General features: G+C 38.9%; 2 protein-coding genes across 29 annotated transcripts in view; one reads left to right on the forward strand and one right to left on the reverse strand.

The window, feature by feature from the left end:
* Window positions 1-818: 818 nt before the first annotated feature.
* ncbp2as2 (NCBP2 antisense 2 (head to head)) lies at window positions 819-1350 on the forward strand. Its single transcript, XM_056266828.1, has 2 exons — window positions 819-922; window positions 1024-1350. Exon 2 carries the CDS (start codon window positions 1031-1033, stop codon window positions 1343-1345), a length of 315 nt encoding a protein of 104 aa, XP_056122803.1. The 5' UTR covers window positions 819-922; window positions 1024-1030; the 3' UTR covers window positions 1346-1350.
* A 2480-nt stretch (window positions 1351-3830) lies between these two features.
* Window positions 3831-22175, reverse strand: part of dlg1b (discs large MAGUK scaffold protein 1b) — a 116449-nt gene continuing 98104 nt past the window's right edge. For 18 of the 28 annotated variants that reach the window (XM_056264727.1, XM_056264731.1, XM_056264726.1 and 15 more), the window contains 11 exons: window positions 21760-21874; window positions 20477-20653; window positions 19787-19853; window positions 17645-17744; window positions 13219-13260; window positions 10759-10809; window positions 10560-10661; window positions 9203-9375; window positions 8838-8947; window positions 8464-8555; window positions 3831-4840 (listed from right to left, as the gene is read on the reverse strand). In XM_056264727.1, coding sequence (XP_056120702.1) covers window positions 4734-4840; window positions 8464-8555; window positions 8838-8947; window positions 9203-9375; window positions 10560-10661; window positions 10759-10809; window positions 13219-13260; window positions 17645-17744; window positions 19787-19853; window positions 20477-20653; window positions 21760-21874 — 1136 coding nt within the window. In that variant the 3' untranslated portion in view covers window positions 3831-4733. Of the gene's footprint in view, window positions 4841-8463; window positions 8556-8837; window positions 8948-9202; window positions 9376-10559; window positions 10662-10758; window positions 10810-13218; window positions 13261-17354; window positions 17389-17644; window positions 17745-19786; window positions 19854-20476; window positions 20654-21759; window positions 21875-22175 lie in introns of all 28 variants that reach the window. The other 10 variants (XM_056264728.1, XM_056264725.1, XM_056264743.1 and 7 more) reach the window with 3 other exon arrangements.

The raw sequence follows: 22175 nt of genomic DNA on the forward strand, positions 1-22175 counted from the left end.
ACTGAAATGAATTTAAATCAAGTGATATCTGAAATTAAATAGTTATATAGAGCGATTGTGACTTAGGCTTTACTTAATGGCAGGAAATTATATTTTTTTTAAAAATCAATAAATATACTTTTTTCAGGTTCCCGAGTATTGGTAACAGGGTTGCACTGAGCACAAAAACAAACAAAAACAAAACAAACAATAGTAGAAAAAGTGTGCCTTTGATACCTGAGCTGGACGAATCAAATTATTTAATGGTATATTGCCTGTTTTTATGAAATACATAATAAAAAATAGTAAAATAAAGGGCCAATTTTTCAAAATTATGGATGCTTAAATTGTCCTCCAATTCTGGAATGACCCAGAACAGCTTTATATCAGGCCTATTACTGGGGGTGGGACTCACCGGAAGAACTAGGTCATCCGGGTACTTTTTGCCTACTCTTTTATGAGTAGCGTACTGTGAATTCGGGCATACTTTGTTTGTCACATACTGTTTTCGCTTACTAGCCTATATAGTAGGGAAGAATGTGATTTCTGATACAGCCTATATCTGCTTGGTATTTACAATAATTGTATTCAAATTGGTAACAGAAATGGAAAAAATTAAAATAAATCATACGACTATACAGATTATTCTTTGCCCTATAGTAGCCTTTATATCTAAGTTAGTCATGATATGTTAAGGAAATCGTGAGGTTCTGGGAAACTATTAAAACATTGTAAATATAACACAATAACCTGGATGGACACGTATAAACCATAACAAATGTTTAATGGAACTTTAGCGAATGACATGATTGTCTGTGTAAAATGCATTACTCTCCACGCCTGTAGAGGCGCTGTGTCGTGTAAACCCTTGCGGTGATGCAAATCCTAGTTATGAAAGACCCGCTCAGTGGAGTGCAGAGAACTCGATTGAGGACCGTTGAAGGTAATTTACTGTTTACATAACGAAATAATACTTAAACTAAACATTTATTAAACGTGAACGTGGTTAAGGTCATTAAAACCTAATGTATATATCTGTAACAGGTTCAAAATGGTGCTGGGGCGGATCTTTCATGCCTTGATAAATAACACTCAGGTGGTGGAGAAGCTCGCGGAGTCTCGAGCCATGAGACGCGCAGCGCAGATCACGGCCTTCGCCATCACTAAAGCTCAGATCGCCGGGAAAAACGCCTCGAATAAGCTGCTCACATCCCACACCTTTCGCCAGATACGCGAGGAGACCTCACAGATGCCCAGGGGAGTGGGAGATTTAGGTCGAAGAGCTTCAAGGCTGCGGGACACGTTTGTGAAGGAGGTGAAAGAGGGAATAAAGGACGCTAATCGACAGATAAAAGACAAAAAGTGACTGATGTAGAGCTGAATGAGGACAGCGTCATTTAAAGACTCAGACTGGAGTTCTGTGGCTCTTAATAGACTTATTTAAATGAATAGCACTTTAAAGATTGCTTGTATGACCGGAAGTGCCATGTTGTTTGAGAAATAAATGGTTAAAATTAGTGTTTTTGGATTGGTTGTCACGTTCTTGAAACCAAAGTGTTGCCAGATTATTAAATAAAGACAGTTCAAAGCTACAATGATTCATTGAGTTTCATGAGGGCCTAAAAAAAAAAGTAAAATCAAGGTAGATTATGTAGCTTATTTATGTCTCTATAACACTTCGCCACAAAGGTTACAAATTGACGTGTGACCCAGATTGACAAATTAAGCTTTAAAAAGGTGCTTTTGAAAAACACAAAATCGTTTCAAAGCGGTTGTATTGTACATTTTTAAGTCATGAACAATGTGTTTAAACAAGTTTCACTTGTTAAATAACATTTCGAAGTGTTTAAATTAAAAATTTTGACTTTATGTCAGGCGGTACAACCAAATAATTGTGTATACTGTAGTTGTACTACCTGACATGGAAACTATCAGCCAACCCATACTTGAAATAAGTTTTTACCAGTATTTGAGAGAGATCTACAAACCTTTACACTCTGCCACAAGGATCTGGATGATGCATTATCATGTTTACTGTTACCTTGTCAATTCATAATAAATGAGCCATGTTTGCAGTTGTACCACCCTGACATATACAAATTCACGGACAAAAGTTTTTCAATTATCTCAACAGCTTTAAAACTACTGATAATTATACAAACTGTTTATATGAAAGGGTTCAAACCTAAAATAATGCCATAATATTTAGTTCGATTTTTTTTATTAAAACACCATTTTAAATAGTTTTCTTAGTCTGTTCATTTATTCGGACAGTTGCACAACCTGACATTTTGGGGGTTTAAGATAAAACAAATTAATATGCATTATTCAAATGTACTAAAAATGAATGGTTTTATAGAATAACGGGATATTTGTCATGAATTTATCAAAAAATGTATAAAGAAAAAATGCACTTTGACACAAATGTGGCCATTTTAATCGAAACTGAGGCACCGGTGGATTTCCATAATACATAAAGAAGTCAACAAGCGCTTGTTAGAAGTCTAACTGTGTGTAATGTCAAACAAATAGGGTCTATCAGTGGGTGAAACCAGGCGCTCTTATCTTTAATACGTTCCTTATCTTTGGAACGTTTCACTGTTCTTCCCTATGTTTGTTAATTACAATTCCCTGGTTCACAACACTAACCAAATGAATAATTGCATGCCCACATCTGCAAACGTACTGCTGTTTACTGAATCTCAGCAGCTCCACATCAGTTCCTGTGCCATTGCTTCAACACTTAAAGGGATAGTTAACTTCCAACCCAATCTCATGAGAAAACAGAACTTTCATGAGGTGATGATTTGATTTGAATAAAAACAAATGATTTTAAGAAGGTCCACCCCTAAACCTAACCGCCAGTGGGGAGTAAGCGGATCATATGAAAACCCACCAATGATAATATAGTAAGAATTTATATGAATTAGCTACTAATTCTCAGAAATTGTAAAATAGTTGACAGTGTGTTGTAAAATTGTCATCATTTACGAACCCTGCCTCATTTCCATCAACTGTTGATATTGTGAAGAAAGTTGGTAACCATTTTGATGACCAAAGAAGAAATAAAATAATAGAGGCTTGGAACAGCATGAGGAGGGCGAATAAGTCATACCAAACTGAACTATCCCTTTAGTGTGCCATAAATGGCCTTGCATTACCATAATGACAACTTTCAGAAGTGCATTGATGTTTATATCCTTGCAGATGTAAATATACTTCAGCACTCCACCTGAAGGAAGACTCACACCAGCTCTGTGCTGTATGAGAAAGATTTTGTTTTATTGTTCTTGAATTAACCATTCTCTTGTTCGTTGTGATCAATGGAATGAATCAGATCAGTAGGTTATTTACATGTTTTTGTTTTTTTTGTCCAGTCCCAAAATGTCCCTAAAAAGCAGAGGTGTTGAGGTGGTAGAACAAGCAGTCTTAGTATAGAAAACAATCATGTCGTAGGAAGAGCAGACGGGACCCCTTCTCCGGGACGGGTTTAGAAAAAAAAAAGGAAACAAAAAGTCTCTGGTGAAGCTCTTCTTCCAGCTGAGAGGGGGAACGGACAGAGCCGCTGATTCTTCCAGCTGATGATGATGATGATGATGAAATGGTGGGCAGAGAGGAGGAAGAGACATAACTAGCCTCAAATATTGTGTCAATAATCGTCCTGGCTCTGTTTTCTCTGCGGTCTCCTCGCTGCCCTGCATCTTGTCGTTTGTTTCAGTTTGGGAAAATAAAGGGTGGTAACAGAAAAAGGGGGAAAAAAATATATTCATACTATTTGTTTTGTTAAATATCTTGCTCTAATATACATTTTACAATGTCAAGAAAATAATCCCATCATAATAGTGCTCAAGTAAAGCTCAATATAGACTTTTATTATAACAAAATAGGCAGTTTATGGAGGGTTAAATATCTGTCAATATCTCATTGTACAATAAATTTCTTCCACATATGCGCTGGCATTTTATTGCCTCTTAAAAATATCAGTTCCTTACAAATGGCGGACTTTCCTAGATGTAAATCAAAGAGTTGAAAACATGTACTCTGTGTAAGACACTGATTGTAGACTCCGACATTCTAACGGTGGCGGGCCGTCATCCACACACAACGGCTCTGAAACGCAGACGATTAGAATGAGGAGAACAATAAGCATGCCAATACAACAGTCGAGGGGAGAAAAAGAAGTAAATCAATGATGATCAATGTGCGGAACGGACAACGAGAAAGAAGGGCCGGAGAAACACCTGGTCTTAAAAGCTACGACGTGCAAACTTTTGCCTTTTTGTGTTTCTCTCACCATTTGAATGAATCCAATGCCTGAGACTCTGGCTCCATGTTACCATTTACACAAAAAACAACACAGAAACGGATGGGTCAAACGAAAAGAGAGACGTGTGTCGGAAAATCCAGATCGCTGTCTTTGTCCTTACAAAGTAACCTCCCTTAAACATTAAGGAACTGTCCCGTTTCCAAACCCCTGGTAAACAGATGCCGCTCTGGCGCAGCTTTTGCTCTCTGCAAGCGTGGAAGCAGTGGAGATCCGAGGAGGACAGATCACCTTCTCTTGAGAGTCAGGAGGTGCAGATGTAGGACTGAACAGAGATCCAAGTACGTTGGATTAAGGAATTAATCTGTTGAGCGAACGCCGTCGGTTGGAGAAGCCCGACTGAGATTATTCGAAAAAGAACACAAAAAAAAAGAGAGAATCAATAAATAAATCAGGCAGAGAGAAGGGGACGATAATCTCCTGAAGGCGCTCATAGTTTCTCCTTGGACTGCACCCATATGTACGGCCCAGACTGTTCCTCGATGATCTGCTTGACTTGATCGTAGATCTCTTCCAAGGTGTCGCCCTGAACGATCGCTGCAATGCAGAGACCGCCACAGTGAGGTGAGAGATGCATGCAGACAGTGTAAACTGACAACAGTTGGATTCTTACAGTGGCAATGGTGGAACGGTCATCCAATGAGTCAATAAGGGAGTTTATCTAGGCTTTTTGGTTAGTTAGTCTTACATTTCAGCAGTGGTGCTTTAAAAGGGCAGAGCAGAAGAGTCACATGCCCCTGAAACAAGTGCACTTAAAACCACAAAGGTGTATAATTTAATGATATAAACATCCTCTCGCTTTCAACTGCTTTTTTCAGCACGTTTCTTAAAAGGTGTAAATATTTGTGTGAACATAAAAAGAGATTTAACAAGCCGTTTCACATCTGCAGTCCTCATGGAGTGTTCGTGCAGGTGATCATCCTAAGTTACTGTAACTGTGAGCGGACTGTGTGATATTACAGTAACTGATGGTAAAATGCTCTTTTAGAAATTACCTTTTTAAATTCATCTCTTTTGAAGCACCTTTGAAGCCATCAAAACACAAACGCACCAAATGCATAGCCTGCTGTGAGCAGCGTTCTTGTCATTGTGTGTATAGCTCTCTGGATTTGTGGGAAGACTACATGTGCATTTACATTTATGCATTTTGCAGACAAGTTGATCCAAAGCAAACGGCATTTTAGCAGTTTGTATGTTTCCTGTAGGGCCTGAAAAAAACCCCAATCTGTTCACTCCCAGCAGAATCCGTCCTTTAACGTTTCTGTGCGTTCCTTCTGTAACATTACCCTTCTGACAATGTTTTGATTCGAATAAATACTGGTTAATAATTTTTTTTTTTTTACTTTTTTTGTCTATACTAAATACAAGAGCTTGAACAGAACAGAACTTTATACTATGAGAGACTGTCTCGGCTTCTTTGCAGTGCAAAGGCAAATAAAGAACTGGGCTGGATTTCCCGAAAGTTTCTAAACGCTACGTTAGCTACTATACCGTTAGTTATACTAGAGACTATTTATATAGAGACATGCCACTTCATCAATCCTTAATACAACTATATAGGGAAAACCCGTAACGCCAAAGATGGCGGTTGTATGCACATGTCCCGCCCCTCCCGCTGGAAAGCCAATCGTCTGCTTTTAACAGTCAAGCCGGGAAACATGTAAGCCTATCGTCTGGTTCCACTGACGCATGCGCACAGTTGAGGTTTGCGACAGCGGAAAATACGTTACTGTTTGAAAAGGCGGCAGATTTGATATGCAGTGTATGTGTGAGTTGTGTAATATCAGACATCAGAAGTCTCCCACAGATTAATAGCGGCTCCCTGATGCCCGCAAATTAGTTCAAATCTCCCGGAATCTAGAGCGAGCGAGCAAGAGCGAGCAACATACTGTGTTTCAAACTGTGTAGCGCGCGCACGACCGAGGGAGAGAACCCTTGCGCATGTGTAGTAAACGTATAACCTGTGGGGAAAAAGGCGTTTTAAACCTTATTTTGGGGCAAAGTCAACAAACTTTTTCAGCGATTTTTATCGTATTTTACTGCTGTTTCTATACAAGCAGTTTTTATGTCCCGGTGAACAGTGAAACTGCAGTTCTGACTCTCTGCCCATTCATTTAGATAGGAGCCTGGTCTTGTTAGTCCGAAATAGCTGCCCGGAGGCGTTGCCAAGATGGCGGCCGAGTGGCATGACTTGCCTAAAAGGACTTTGGTTATACCTTATCGTTAATACGTGTTTTCTGAAACGTTTCTTAGTTAAGTATACCTTCTGTAAGTCACACGGTCTGGACCACTCTTAGCTTTACCTCATCACTGTTGACAGTTCACTCCGATAGTGGCCATCGCTGCAAAAAGCTTCTTTACATCTCAGTCAATACGAATATAATTCTGAAGTGTTTTCATGCAAAGAATAAAATTGTCATTGCACTGATTGTTGTTAGCTTTTTAATTGTATTATCCAAAGGTACATCAGCTGGCAAAGCATTAGTCGGTAAAGGCTTAGTTTGCTCAAACGATACTGCGAATAGTTGTGCCAAAGGCCAGTGAAAGCATACTGCCAGTTCAGCCCTACTTGGACGGTAATTGTTTCTCATGGGGTCGTACCGTATTTTCAAAATTTACAGGGAAAGTAGGTTAGGTTTTTGACGAACACCAAGGTCGTGTGGTGATTTAACTGCCGTCCGAATCCACATCTCTAAGTTTACAAGAAGAGATCACTTCAAAATTCACTGTTTAAACCCTTTTTGATCACTATCGAGCACCGTACGTACGACGTACACTTTTATTACTGAAATGCTGGAAAGTATTTACAAGAACAATATTTCATCACAGCTCCACCTCAGCGAACAAGTAGCAGAAAGAGAGAAAAAGCACGTAAACATTTAAAATGGGCCGTTATTGTGGCGGCAATATATGATACAATTTTAAAATATGTAGGCTAGGTTAGTTTGGATTATTTTTTAGAATATCCCATGAGTCCTAATAAATGCAATTGCAACTATTTCTGAAGTGCTTCTTTTATAAAGAACTCAGCTTTCACACACAGCGCAGTGAAGCAGTCCCTGCATGAGTGAATCGATATCAACCAATTCAGCAGCACCGCCACGGACAGCACCTGGTCACGTCTCACGTAAGAAGGCTTATCTTAAGCAGCTTCCTAAGGTATTGTTCGGGGAACACGCCTAGAAATGGTATACCTTTAGTTAAGTTATACCTTAAGAGTCTTCGTAGCGCGCTAAGAGACAACGTTATCGGGAAATCCAGCCCTGGTTCTTTGAATGAGTACAGCATTTTCTTTATTCAAAAAACACGATATTTGTAAAGGCTAATGTTTTACGTATTTGAGGAGCTGAGAAGAGTGTCTTCGTCTGGTTTTTACCGTCTGGTCATAGCCAACACAGCCAATGCATGGCCAAATGTAGCCGTTCTAATGACGGACAAAACACAGATCTCCGACATTCTCTGGGGAAAAACCTTGCAACTCCATTTGAGTTTGATTTTCATAAAATGTTGACAATATAATGCAAGTGTCTGAACATACATAATGTCACAATACTAACTTAAATGACATGGTTTCATTGTTTTGTTTTGTTTTGTTTTTTTCCCCCTAAATAGTAGAGGTTCTACACTAACGTTTGAAAACACGCCACACTGGATATAACCTGACATTAATTTTCACTTAAATGTAATGCTTTAACAGTTGGTGGCATATCCTTGGAAAAACTCCTGAGATCCGAAAGCTAATTGAGTATTGCCATGGCGACTTACCTACGATGGCTCGACAATACACTCACGTTGGATGTGTCGAAGTCACATTTTGACAACGTTGCATAGGTCGTAATATTTTAATTCATGACTGGTTGACTGCCAAATTAAAATATTAAACAGAATGATAAAATAACATTATTGACCGGTTACAGGTAATTTCAAACTAGCGTTTCTGTTTAAAATGATTAAACTGCATTTAGTTTTCGTTTATGTTCTTGTTAAAATCTCGTTCGTTTACGTTTTTTTTTTTTTTTCATTTCTTGAACTGGTCCAGAGCACTGGTTCCCTGGGAATCAAACCAATGACCTTGCCATTGCTACATATATAGTGTATTGTAATATCAGGAATGTGAGTTGTGGTAGGCTGTAGTCTTGACGGCTGTATGAGAGACACACCTGTGAAGTGCTCCATGAACTCCTGTTCCAGCTTCATGGCTCTGTCGTATGTCTTCCTGCCTTGTTCCTCCGTCAGTCTTTTATTCATCTCCCTGAGGACAGAGCAAACAACATTGCCCTCTAATTACACACAGTTGTATTGCATTGCTTGTGGGTTAGTGAGTGATCCAATATTAAAAAAGGTTTGAGAAATAAATAGATTTGACGGCGCCCCAATGCCTTTGACTGGGTACGGTTTACAACATATGACACAATGGAAAAGAGGGTAAAGAATAGACATCCCACCCTTTCCATCAGCACCATAGTAATGTATTAGTCATTAATGGCATGACATTCTTTGTAAATACTAGTTTGATTTATTGTCTATTACTCACATGATGTTCTCCACTGATTTTGGTTTGATGAAAATGGCGATGGGATAAAGCACAGCCACTTGCAGCCTCTTGATGGCGTTGCCTGATACATCTAGAATGCAGTGTTTGCCCTGACGAGAGTATCACACACAGTTTTTTCATCTGGTTAGCACTCAGGATGCATGTTAAGCATTAGACTCCTGTGTTGTCAGCAATTGTGCAGGTGTATCGTGCATATTCTGCTTATTTCTCCAGAAATAATGCTAAGCTCTAATTCCTAAATAACATCATATGTAAACATTGACTAATGACATTCAAACACTTTGTTTTGTTGCCTGGTAAATGTAATGTATGTACAGTAGACTTGGTGTTGGTAATAACCTCACCTTTTCCGCCACCTCTTTGACAGACTGCACGCTGGTTCCATACAGGTGGCTGTTGTACTGGCCGGCCTCGATGAACTTGTGCTCCTGGATATCTTTCTCCATCTGCTCTCTGGACACGACAAAGTGGTAGTCTCTCCCGTCCACCTCGTAATCTCGCTTCGGTCTCGTTGTATCTGAGACAGAGAGGAGCACAAGATACATTATTATTATTACTGTGGGTTTTAGAACACAGCCACCCAGTTTATGCTGTGCAACAATATTCGAAGGCCCATGATTTATTCTATAAGAATTAGGAAAAGAATCAGTAAAAATATTTGTTAGTCACAATTTCTACCTGATAAGCTCATATATTAAAAAAATGTAAGATGAGAACCATTGGCCTCAATGACTTTTTTGGGAGCTATTGCAGTGCTTCTCAAACTTGTCCTGGGGACCCCTGCTCATTTTGGATGTCTCCCTCATCTAAAGCCTGGGACACACCAAGCCGACGTCGAGGAACTAGCGACTACAGCTGACTGTGTTGTCGCCTCTCGCTGGCTGCGTCTCGGCCAAAAAGCTGCACTTGAACTCACCAAAAGGACTAAAGGCAACTGTAAACCAGCATGTGCGTTCTGCGTCTGCGTGTAAGTAAATATCTGCCTATATCAGCAGGTATTTTCATCATTCAAAAAAAGGAAACTGAAACTAGGTCTGCAGATATACACACGTAAGCAGCAAAGCAGTGCTTGCTTACAATTATAAGTTAAATTTTCAATATGAATCACTTTCTTCATTCCAGTCAGCTCATGTTATTATGAAAATATTTGTGCATTCGAATGCTCAAGCCACATTGGATCAGCGATTTGAAAAATGGATGGATGGATGATTTAGCTGTGAGTGCCATCTTCTGGCGAGACAGAGTGCATTATGGGTATTCTCTAGCCGTCGAGTGTACATCGGTTGTACACTCGTTATTGCGGTGCATTGTGTGATTGAATGAGTGCACTTGATAACGTCCACTATGGTGACAGACAGCTTTACAAATGGCTGCCCCTTCAAATAGTGCCATATTTCTGTATTCTTAATGCCCGTTTTAATCAAACCGCACCATGAATGGTCCGAGTCCACTGCATTTTGAAGGGAAATTAATTAAATCACAGACATTGCCCAGTTTAATAACCTCACAGGTAATAATAATTAACATTACTTACTAGTAGAATTATATTAAAATCTCAAAAAAAAAAAAAAGATATTCAACCATGTCGATGTAATCAAAACTGCTTTTCTCATCTGACAAGCCTGCAAACCATCCTGTTAAATCCACTGCAGACACTGTTACGATGTCATCAGCTCATACACACCGTGTACAGAGACTTACGGGGAACACAGGAACCGAATTTGTCAGGGAACTCCGATATCAGGTCATCGTTTACTCTGTCCTTCATCGGACCCAAGATTATCACTGGCCGTGCGTAGTTCACTGTGGAAAGACCATACATGAAATCAATTACATTTTCCTAATAATAATTGTTCATGTTGGTTAATATTTATGTTACAGAGAATCATAAGCACTTTACCTTCCTGCTGACAGACTGGCTCATAAGAGAGCACATATTCCTCTTGACCACCTGAGAAATACACACACATACACACAGTTAAACCTAGAAAAAAATATCTCTGTACAATTCATCGTTTGGTTTACGGTATCGTTTTTAGACAAACAAATCCAGCCAAGCATATTAAGACACTAAAATCAATGCAATGTTTTCTGCTCATGCATTATAGAGTGGTCCAGGTATGACGTCAGAACCCAAAGACTAATTCGCCGCTGGTTCCTTCAAAATTTTCCTATGGGTTTTTATAATGGGGTTTTTCGACTGAACTGTGGAAAACATGACTTGAATATACTTTGACATTTTGTTCTACAACATAAATTACACACACCCAGGGCAAAAAGCTGAATTTTGAAGCAGTTATGTTCAGTTTGATTAAGTAACTAGATACGACTGCTTGAGGTGTGAGTGTGTGCAGTGTAAGTTGTAGAACAAGCGTCAAGTTATGTTTACCACAGGCTTTATTTTACTCATAAAGTGAAAAAAGCCCATTATAAAACCACATAGGAACATCTCGAAGGAACCAGCGGCGAACTGGGTTCTGACGTCATACCTGCACCAGTCTATTATTGAATGTGTGAAATTGCAACAAAAGCTATGCGAGATCCACTCGAGGCCGCTAGAGGTCCTCTATGCCACACAAATGAACAGTGTTAAGGCAATGGAGTCCTCCGTCATGGTTGGTATGAGACTGTCATAATGATTGAAGTGCAGCTCTTGCTGTGGATCTCAGCAGGCCTGCCTGTGCACTACGAGTTAGAGGCAGAAACGTGCTGTAAATGAATGAACATTGTCCTTTAAAGTTAAGGGCAGAATTTGTAAGGTGCCTGTGCCATGCGTGTGCTGTTTATTGCATCATACTGTAGTGTACTTAATATATGAAATATTATGCATTTATTCCCTTTCCCACAAGAAAGCAATGTGAAATACTGTACGTTAGTGCAGATAGTTAGTTATTCACATGTATGAAAGATCACAGAGAAATCACACAAAGTACAGCTTCAATGAAGACTTGATTTTCCAGGACATGCTTTTGTACTGCAGGGTTGTGCTGATACAATCAAATACTGATTATACTATTACAACTGGTCAGTACAAGTCCTGCATTGTATGACATCAGTTTCCAGCAAAACAATGAATTGCTGTGATGGAGCTTCACTGCACTGCACTGTAGCCATACAATTTCCATATCATTGCAAACTACATAAATGCTGAAGAAAACTTAACATTTACTAAAACATATCAGCATAAAATAAATTGCTACAAAATTCGGTAAGATTTTTAAAAATGTGTCTGAAATAAGTCTCTTATGCTCACCAAGGCTGCATTTATTTGATCACAAATACAGTAAGAACTGTAATATTGTGAAATATTATTACAATTTAAAATAAATGCTTCTTTCATAATACATTTGACAAAAATGTATTTACTCCTGTGATGTCAAAGCCGAATTTTCAGCATCATTACTCCAGTCTTCAGTGTCACATGCTGTGAAACTGTGATTTTCCGTGCAGGATTTTTGATGAATAGAAAGATCAAAAGAACATCATTTATTTGAAATAGATAACTTTTGCAACGTTACAAATGTCTTTACTTTCACAATTAAATGTAATTAACTATTACATAATTTAATACATCCTTACTAAATAAAGGAATTCAAGGAAATGGTGGTATAGCAGAACAAGTGGAAATATTGAAGAAGCTACATAAAAATTTGAACCAGTGTCCCAGTAAAAAAATTTTTAGTGGGCCCTGCTTGCATCAATTTTTTATTATTTATGTTTGAATTGATTAAATTTGCCACAATTTCATTGGCGATCCCATTATGATGCTGTGACGCATAGAATCGTGCCTCGAAGTGTCTGGTGTCATGCAGTAGCTGGTAATGCCCTGCTCTGATGCACAGTCTGCAGTGCTGATCACAGCGGTGTGTAATATCTTCAGAGTGGCTTTGATAGAACACTGTGACTCTGACTGTCTCTGACAGAGAGAGGGCAAGGGCTGGGTAGTGATGGGGGTGCACTGTTGCTATGGAGACTGGCGGAGGGCTCACTGATTGATTTTGGTATTGTATCTGTGTGGCTTGTGGAACATTACCCAGCCTGCCTCACTGCAGTGCTGCTCTGGTGAAGCGGGTGGGCGATGTAAACTCGTGAGAAGTCCAGAATAACACTGCTTGGCGATTTATTTATTTTTATATTGTATTATTAAATTGGATCTCACATACACGTTAGTTAGAGAGAGAGAGAGAGAGAGAGAGAGAGAGAGAGAGAGAGAGAGAGAGAGAGAGAGAGAGAGAGAGAGAGAGAGAGAGAGAGAGAGAGAGAGAGAGAGAGAGAGAGAGAGAGAGAGGAACAGTGTTAAATGTGAAAGAAAAGCAGACGAGGCCGACGGATGAAGGACACAATGGAAAGAAGAACTTACGGTAACTACTCTCACTATCACTGGCATTAGAGGTGACATGCTCTGAAATCATAACAGAGGGGAATGGATGATGAAAACCAAGAACAGGAGCACATGATGATGCATGAGGTGACTTCACATAAGAGTGGAAGAGCAATCCTGAGTCTCAGCAAAGTGGAGGAGTACAGACACACACCACTGAGGGACACAGTACACCTTCTGAGAATCTTCAATGCAACTGTGTCCCTCTCCAATTTAAAGACCACATGAAATCAAAACTTTAGTCCATAAGTTTTGAGGTCATGTGCTACTACTATACTCTTAAAAGTTGACAAAGTTAACTAGCGCAGGGGTCTTCAAACTGTGGTCGACGATGCCCAGGGGAATGCAAGCTTGTGCTTTGTAGAAAAGTTCATGGAAAAATAGTTGCAAAATGTTTAATAATAACATTAAATAAAACAATAGTTAAAAGTACAGAGTTTGACATTATTACGGTTTCATTCTGCTTTCTAAATACTGGTCAGAAATCATAAGATTGATCACAATTTTTGTTTTTATTACCAGCCATAGTTTCATGTTTCTTATCAGGTTTATTATACATCTCAAATTAATGTTAGCATAAAATAGCCTATAAATTTGAAAATAAAAATAGAGAAAAACAGTAAAGAAATGAATCCTTCCTAGCAGCAAATATTAATCTAAACGACAGAAACAGGGTAGTAAGCACACGCTCACGCAACGTTTGTCTATAAATGTCTTAAACATTTCAAATATTTACTACCCATTTTGCATACGCAGGCACATTTAAAGTTAGACTGAGAATTGATTTCCTTTCTGAAGGCGTCTTTGTCCATATTAGTGTGGCTTTATTGAGTTGTGATGTAAACTAAAAGCTACTGGATGACACCCAATGTCCTGATTCAAAACAAAATCCGTCAACGGGACCATTCTTCAATTGCAGTGGCAAGTTACCCCTACCCCTGCAACAGTTAAAATAAACTTTAAAAACCAATAAATCATTAAATGTTTGCATTTTTATATTGTGTAGAAAGGGAACAATTTGTGTACTGTTTTAACATGTTTAAACTGGTACAGTACATATTTAATAGAGTTTAAGAAATTTCATGTGCAACAAAATCAGCATGTTCCCGCCGTACAGACGTATCCTGGGATGTAATTGAAAAAATATAACATTTTTAGAACAAATAAAATAGTTATATTGTGATTTCGATTTAATTTACCAGGTACAATTTAATTAAATTGTTTAAATTTATAGAATTTTAGAATTTGCGGTAACACTTTACAATAAGGTCTCATTTGTTAACATCAGTTAATGTATTAACTAACATAAACTAACAATGAGCAAAACATTTAATACTGTATTTATTTATCTTTGTTAATGTTACATAATTAAAATGCAGCCTGCCATTGTTTGTTCATGTAAACTCACAGTGCATTAACTAATGATAACATACTTTTGATTTTAATAATCTATAAGTAAATGTCGAAATTAACATTAACTAGGATTAAAAAATGCTGTTCGTAAAGAGTTACAGAATTTGCTTTAGGACATTCATAATCATATAATTGTATCACTCTTATCAGGTATGGCTGAAAAGCAGCATCTTTATAGACAGCGTAGACCTTGTTCCAAGTCTATGATGATGTTATATTACGTCTGTGGTGTTACTTCAAAAGTATATATCTGAACTTTCTTTCTTTCATAGCCATTTAATATAATTTAAAGTTTTGAGACCTTAAAGTGATAAAGGTACCAAATGTCAGGGTTCTGTCACTAGTTTATTTCTAGGTTATATGACAGAGCCCTGACACTCCTGTATCATCTTGTCTTTGTCTGAGCGTGTGGTTTTAAGCGTGCTCGAGGCTTGCGCTCTTGTCAGTGTGCCTTGTTTCATGTGCGGGGCGTGGTGTTTGGATTCCGGCACTTCGGTCTAGTTTGGTTTCGTGTCGGGATTCAGACATTAATGCTCCTTGTGTTCATCTTCTGTTGTGTTCACACGGGATGAGCATTTGCTCTGTCTTATTGTGTGAGCGAGTGGCTGTTTCGAGTTCACGAGTTCTGTGTAGCAAACACCAGCTGCGTGCTTTCATGTTGTCATGTTCTGTGTGAACACGCGGCTTATGAGTGTCTCTTTAGCTGTGTGTTCGTGTCTCATTCTGTTTGAGGACAAGGCTTGTGTTTTAGTCATGTTTGGTGAGAGCTTGTGATGCGTTTCCTTGTGCCATGTGCTCTCCTGTCTATTGTCTTAACTCCGCCCATCTTGTTTCCTGATTATTGGTTTTATTTGCTCCACCTGTCTTCCCTCATCACCTGCCTTGTTCGCTCCCTATCTAGGCTGCATCCGGAAACTGATAAATGCTGCCTTCGAAGGACACATCCTAAGGTCGGAAGGCATAAAGGCATGTCCGAATGCAATGTTAGTTTCACTTCCTGTCTCCTGAGACTCCTTCATCTGATCGATTTTTGAAGGCAGCATAGATGTGTACTTCGCTGTCTTTGATATCCCACAATCCTGTGCTTTTCATTCTGTTACAGTTGAGCCAAAAAAATAAAGATGGTGTCTGAAAGTTGCGGCTGGTCATCAGTTTGTGTGTAAATGTACATTTTTGATCAATGTTTTCCACTTATGATGTAATTTCTAGCGAGAAATCACTATTGTGGTCATTAAATATTCACTTAGTTTTCACCGAAGCTCGCTCTATTTGCTGTAGATCATTAAAATCATTGATAAGTCAATAAGTCATTGGCTGATAGGGCAGCGAGGCAACAAGTCAGCTGCCAAAGTTTTCGGATGCAGCCCTATTCTTCTGTGCCAGTCAAGTCAAGTCTAGGTCTTTTTTTAAAATAATTTGTAAAGCCCATTGCTTCTAGCATCTTGAATCCTAGCCTCATCCCTTCACCCAAACCTGACACCAAAGACCATTTTAAAGTTGCATTTTCCTACTCATTTTAGAAAAACAGAAATTTACTTCAAATACTGATAACACCACAGACATAAATGTTTGTGGCACCAGTATTTGATTTGAATTTCTAAAAATTAAAAAATCATTAAGCTTTCATTTTACTAGACATATCATATTAAACTAATTTTAAATACGTAGCAATGCATTTTATTATTTAAAAATAAAACATGATTTTTACAAATGTTGTGTCTTGTTTGCCACCGCAACTGAAGAATGACTCAACACAAAAAAGAAAAGCGCACCACACCCGCATTAAATCGGATTAAAAAGGAAAATGATTGATTTTCTCATGTAACACAAGCAATCAAACCAACCAACATTAGGCCTTCTGAGTTGATGCATTTAAGAAAAATAGACACGCAGCCCAACAACATGGTAATAATTAAAAGAAAACAAGCTGAGAACGTGGATCAGTCGCGTGAACAATACAAAACTTTTGCCAACACCATGTGAACGATCTGCCCATAAAGGCTATTTTGAACATATGCGCATAATTGTGGTCCTCTTAGCAGCATGAAAAATAAAACTCTTGTTCAAATTGCGAATAGATTATATACAGAAACGCTCCCTTAATGACTAAAGCTGTCAATCACTTCAGTTGCAGTGCACAAACGCTGTGCTCAACGCTGCAAACTGTGTTGTAATTAGAAACCTTTGACATTCTTTACTCTTTAAACTACAGAGCGTGATAAGCACGGGCCCGTTTGAAAGCAGCTGCCGAGCGAGACAAAATAGTCTTGGCTATTGGACCCACAGTCCACCCGTGCCTATTGATTCACATCCCGCACCGCAAATGACCACGTAAATGTTATTCCACCCGTTACATTAGCAGTTCACCCGCCCACGTGCAGGACTCTGCAGTAAACTGTAATTAGATCTAAAGTGTGTGATGGCAAATACAAATCAGATCATTTTTCACAATAGAACATCATGAGAAAATATGCAGATACTGAATGAGGGGAGATCCCATAGAGAAAGACAGTAGAAAACAACCTTTTCCCCTCCACCATCAACAACAGAAAAGTTGGAGAAGCTTTCGAACTCTGGGACAAACTAAAGGTGCCCTCGAGAGAAAGATCAGCATGAATTATGAGAGTGAAGAATGAGAGATGCGAGAGGAAGAGAGATCTGGTCCAGAGGTGACCAAGTGGGCGTCTACATGGGGGACTTACTCAGGCCTTTGGATAGCATGTCATCTGGGTTGTCCTGTGGAGCGGTCAGGAAGGGAGCAACGAGAGAGACAACAACCACAAGAGTACATGGGTTACTGAGACACTCTAAGGCCTGGTCCAGTCACTGGACACAGAAGGCACCAAGCGTTCTCTGTCCACGGGTGTTGCTGTGTCTAAAGTAGGCTGTGATGCCTGCTGTGTCCAGTGGAGCAGTGCCCACCTCTGTCCTTCACGACCTGCTGCCCTATTCTCACCCAACATTGCGCTGTAGTGCCGCTTTCTGTACTTACGGTCCACATCGTCCATTTCCGGCTCACTCGCCTCCTTGTTCTTGTAGAAGGTGAACTTGCGGGAAAAGAGGTTCTTTTTACGCTTGTCATTGAGGGACTGCTGAGGAAGAGAAGGAAGGGGAGGGCAAAAGAAAAGAAGGGAAGGGAAAGAGGGCTGTCTAATGTCCATATGGAAAAAATAAAAGATGATTGTTTTGCTCTTGGCTTTGTGGACCTCTGATGACTTGATCAAATGCCACTGGCATTGCTAGTGATTCAAGATACATTTGACGATCAATTTCTCATAGATAGGTGTTTACTCAATTAATGGAGGACGTCACAAAGTAAGAATTGTACATGAAATGCATGATGAACTGAAGTGGACAAATGAATGGATTTTGAGTCGAGGACTCAAAAAAAGCTAGAAGCAGGAAATCTCGAAGCATTCAGATTTGCATGCAGAGGGTAAAAAGCATGTGAAGGCCTATAACTGCTTTGGTTGTGGCAACATGCCACAAAACAAAGCAAGTTGGGCTGATTTATTGGTCAAAATATAGTATGAAATCCTTTGCTGTGAACAGAGCCTGTATTTAAGTAATAGTAACTACATGGCTCTGTTCTTCGGCACCGGGACTATGGGTGCGTTTATATTCTTACGCAGTGATCAGTTATAAGCCTGGTTGTTTGCACTGCAACACTGTGAGTTACTGGAGAGCATGGCATGGTAGGCAGAAGGAGAAGAGTGTGAGGATGAAGGACAGGAGAGGAGGAGGTGTGGCGTACAGAAGGACGAGCAGTCCGACATCAATGGCAAGCGTATTTGTCCTTCGTTTTCCTATCATGCATGTTTTGTCGGCTGTTAGATAATCTGGTGTTTTGACTTCTATGCCTCATAAATGAGTTATAGATGTATTACAGTATTGTTATATGTGTTATATATAACATATGGCCGTTTTTGGGCCTGCAAAACTTGCAGCTACGCATGCTGTTAATTTAGACCGGACCATTCATATGGCAGACTGATTAGTAAACGTCATCCAGAATATTACATTCCACCGAATGCACTGACTGAGCATTATTAAATGTGAGTTAATATAAAATAGTCAAACTTTCACAGAGGTAGGAACATTATCCAAGCATAATTCGTAAAGTCATTTAAAATGCATTTCAATGTCATTCTAGATACACAATATAAGCAACAAAGAAGTTTTGTTCTAATCCCTAGTGAGTTGCCTATACTTCTACAGCATTTTAGACATCATAATCCTGAGGTTGTTTCATAAGAAAGGAAACAACATCGTGTAGCTTTCTAAGATACCTTATTTTGGCCAAAATCAACATGTACACTACCAATGTAATTAATCAAGAAATGAACACCTTTAATTTAGCGAGGATGCATTAAATTAACATTTTTGTTACAAAAGATATTCTTTTCATCAAAAAATTAAGAATCATAATATATTATGCAGCAGATCTGTTCAATATTTATTGAACATCGTAAGCAGCATATCTGTTTTCTACATTGATAATAAGAAACGTTTCTCGGCATAGAATTATTTCTGAAGAATCATGTGACATTGAATACTGGAGTAATTCGTAGCTTTGTCAGTACAGGAATAAATAACATTACAAAAAAAACATTAAAATAGAAAAAAAAGTTATTTTAATTTGTAATAATATTTCACAATATTACAGTTTTTATTGCATTTTCAAGAACGACCCCAAACTTTTGAACAGTAGTGTCTGGTTTGCAGAGAATACAATCCCAGGACACACTGTGAGCTCAAAACTTTATTCAAGATTGCAGACAAGTTGTCTTTTGATGAAATGTCGATTAATAGAAAAGTATAGAAAATCCTAACACAACTTGACCCAACAACCTTGACCCAAATTTACCCAATATTTAAGTGTGCTAGGTATTTTTTTCTTTATTACATTATTGTCAAATTATCTTAGAAAATGAACAACAAAGTTTAAGTGTCAAGTCTTTTGTGTGGTTCTTTATTTATGGAAAATTATGGGAAAAGTGTTGCAAATCAGTCACGAAGTTCAAGTTCAGTAAGGATGTGGTCTTAGAAGTCAAAGCAACTCTCTAGGTTTTAGAACAGAATATTGTTCTTATCTTAGTAGGTACTGTATGCATGTATGAAATGGTTCACTCACCCCTTTTTCTCGTGACTTGGAGTTAAACTTAACTGTCTTTAACCTGGCTCTCTCCTTCTTCTCCACTCTATAGAGAAAACACAAGGATCTCAGATAACAATGGCTGTTATCCACTTTAAATCCATGTTACACTGCATTCTTCACGGCATCAAAGCGATTAACTGTTTTATCCAAATCCACACGAATAGCCCGTTCAATGTTCAGTAGCATACTGCAATGGCCAAGAATCTCTTCTGTCTCGGTGTTTCTCATGTATGTTTTCAGTCGGTGCAAGCAACAATTTCACATGATGCGGTGTTCATCAGCACAGTCAAGAATAACTTAAAGAGGTTGCCAATGTTTACTAGACTGTGGACTAGCTTTGACTCTGCCGAGTTTTTCTAGCTTGCGCCATTGAACGGGCCATTCATGTGGATTTGGATCTCGCTCAGGACGGTGTCTGTGGAGGCCTGACTAACGTCTCCAAAGAGCTGACGCCTCACATCTCATCTTCTGCATGAGTGACACTTGTCTGCTCAGTTACCATCCATAAGCAATTTCTGTTTTTGTTTTCTTAGAGAAGTAATTATCCAGCGTATTGGGACGCTTAGTCATTTTGTCCGGAGTTTACAAAGTAAACCTTAACAATCCTGTGTGTGTTTATTTATTTGTTTGTTTGTTTTTTCATTTTTTTAAGCTTCAATCTCTCACCTTCTCTTGCTGGGGATAACGCCCATTTCCTCCACCTCTCCTTGAGGAGTGACCTGCCGTGCCTGCCACCACTCATCATCTGAAGCGTTCACCACGTGCAGGATGTCCCCAAAACTGAAGTTCAGGCCCTGGCTAGGCAGCCCTGAATCCTTAGTTTTATCATAATCAAACAGTGCCCTGCAGAAAACAGTCTAAATAAGACCACAGGAAAAACACAGACTAGATACTTGATGCATTATCTGAGCTTTAAAAATTGCTGGCCCATTTAAATCAGGAGTGTCAAACTCAGCTCCTGGAGGGCCACAGTCCTACTGAGTTCACTTACAACCCTGCTTCAACACACATACCTGTAGTTTATAAATAAGCCTGAATGACTTGATTATCTGGAACAAGGGCGTTTAATTAGGGTTGAAGCTAAACTCTGCAGGGCTGTGACCCTTCAGGAGTTTGACACCCTGATTTACAATGAATGTGAGTGAACTGTAAACATTTCAAATCAATTGTGAAATTTATTAAAAACACTACATTTAGCGCCTGTTCACACCAAGGACGATAACAATAAAGATGTAGTTCTAAAAATCGTTCTAAATATAAACGAATAGTAGAGTCCACACCACAACTATAACGATAAACGATAGAGGCACAGAGGAACGATATCACTGGAATCACTTTCAGAGCGATTTTTTTCCTGCTGGTGAACGATAAAAAAAAATTGACAGCCAATCAGAATCCATCCTGCTTTAAAGAGCTTGAGCGTTTAAAGTGGCAGATGACAAAACTGCAGCATGTGCTTAGAATAAACAGAACATTATTGTCCGTTGGTGTGGACCCTGATATAGTTGTCATTACAGCTATCGTTCTTAGTGTAAACGGGCCTTTAAAGTTGGTATGAAACAGAAATTGCGGCCTTTTTTCCCCTTAGCTTCAGTGGCGAATATCTGAGTGAAACGGCTTCTTGAATGAGAAAACATTTAGGGCGGCACTTGATATCCATCAGGAATTGATTGTACCGTTGGATCGCTGTTGTTAGCTAATTGCTGCGATCTCATGTAAGTGACAGGTTGCTAGAGGAGATGTTTTATTGCCCTAGTGCAGTGCTCAAGTCATCAGAGAAGAGATGTCATTGCGAGATAATGATGATAATAATGTTGTGCACGAATAAATTATTTATAATAACTGCAATATTCCCCCCAAAAATAAGAATTGTCAATTTTAATTTCATGGTGACTTTACATGCTGGTGACCAGTCCCTTGTAACATATTGATGGGTATTTGTCCAGTACCTGACGTATAGTGATCTCTTCTGATTGGTCCTCAGGGATCCTGAGCCTGAACTGATGCTACTGTTCATCATCTGCTCTCTTAGGTCATGGATCTTGGCTTCAAATCGGCTGTACTCTAAAAACACAAGGCCACAAAACGTCAATACTGCCCATCTCCCAGAATGCTGCTGTTGAATGCAGTCATGAGACATTAGTGTGTATAATAGATAATAGACTTCACAGAAGAATATTTGTGTATAAAAAATTGTTTTCAACAAAACACATGATCAGATTTATACCAATATACACAGGTGGTGTTTTCATGATACCATTTTATGGCGAATACATTTATTTAACATATCTAATCTAATCAAATCTCCAAAGAACATGGGATTTCTGGCTTTATGGGTTTTTAAAAAGGGACACTAGTCAGTTAA

The sequence above is a fragment of the Rhinichthys klamathensis genome, unplaced genomic scaffold (assembly GCF_029890125.1).
Source record: "Rhinichthys klamathensis goyatoka isolate OS25496 unplaced genomic scaffold, OSU_Roscu_1.1 h1tg000011l_1, whole genome shotgun sequence".
NCBI lineage: Eukaryota > Metazoa > Chordata > Actinopteri > Cypriniformes > Leuciscidae > Rhinichthys > Rhinichthys klamathensis.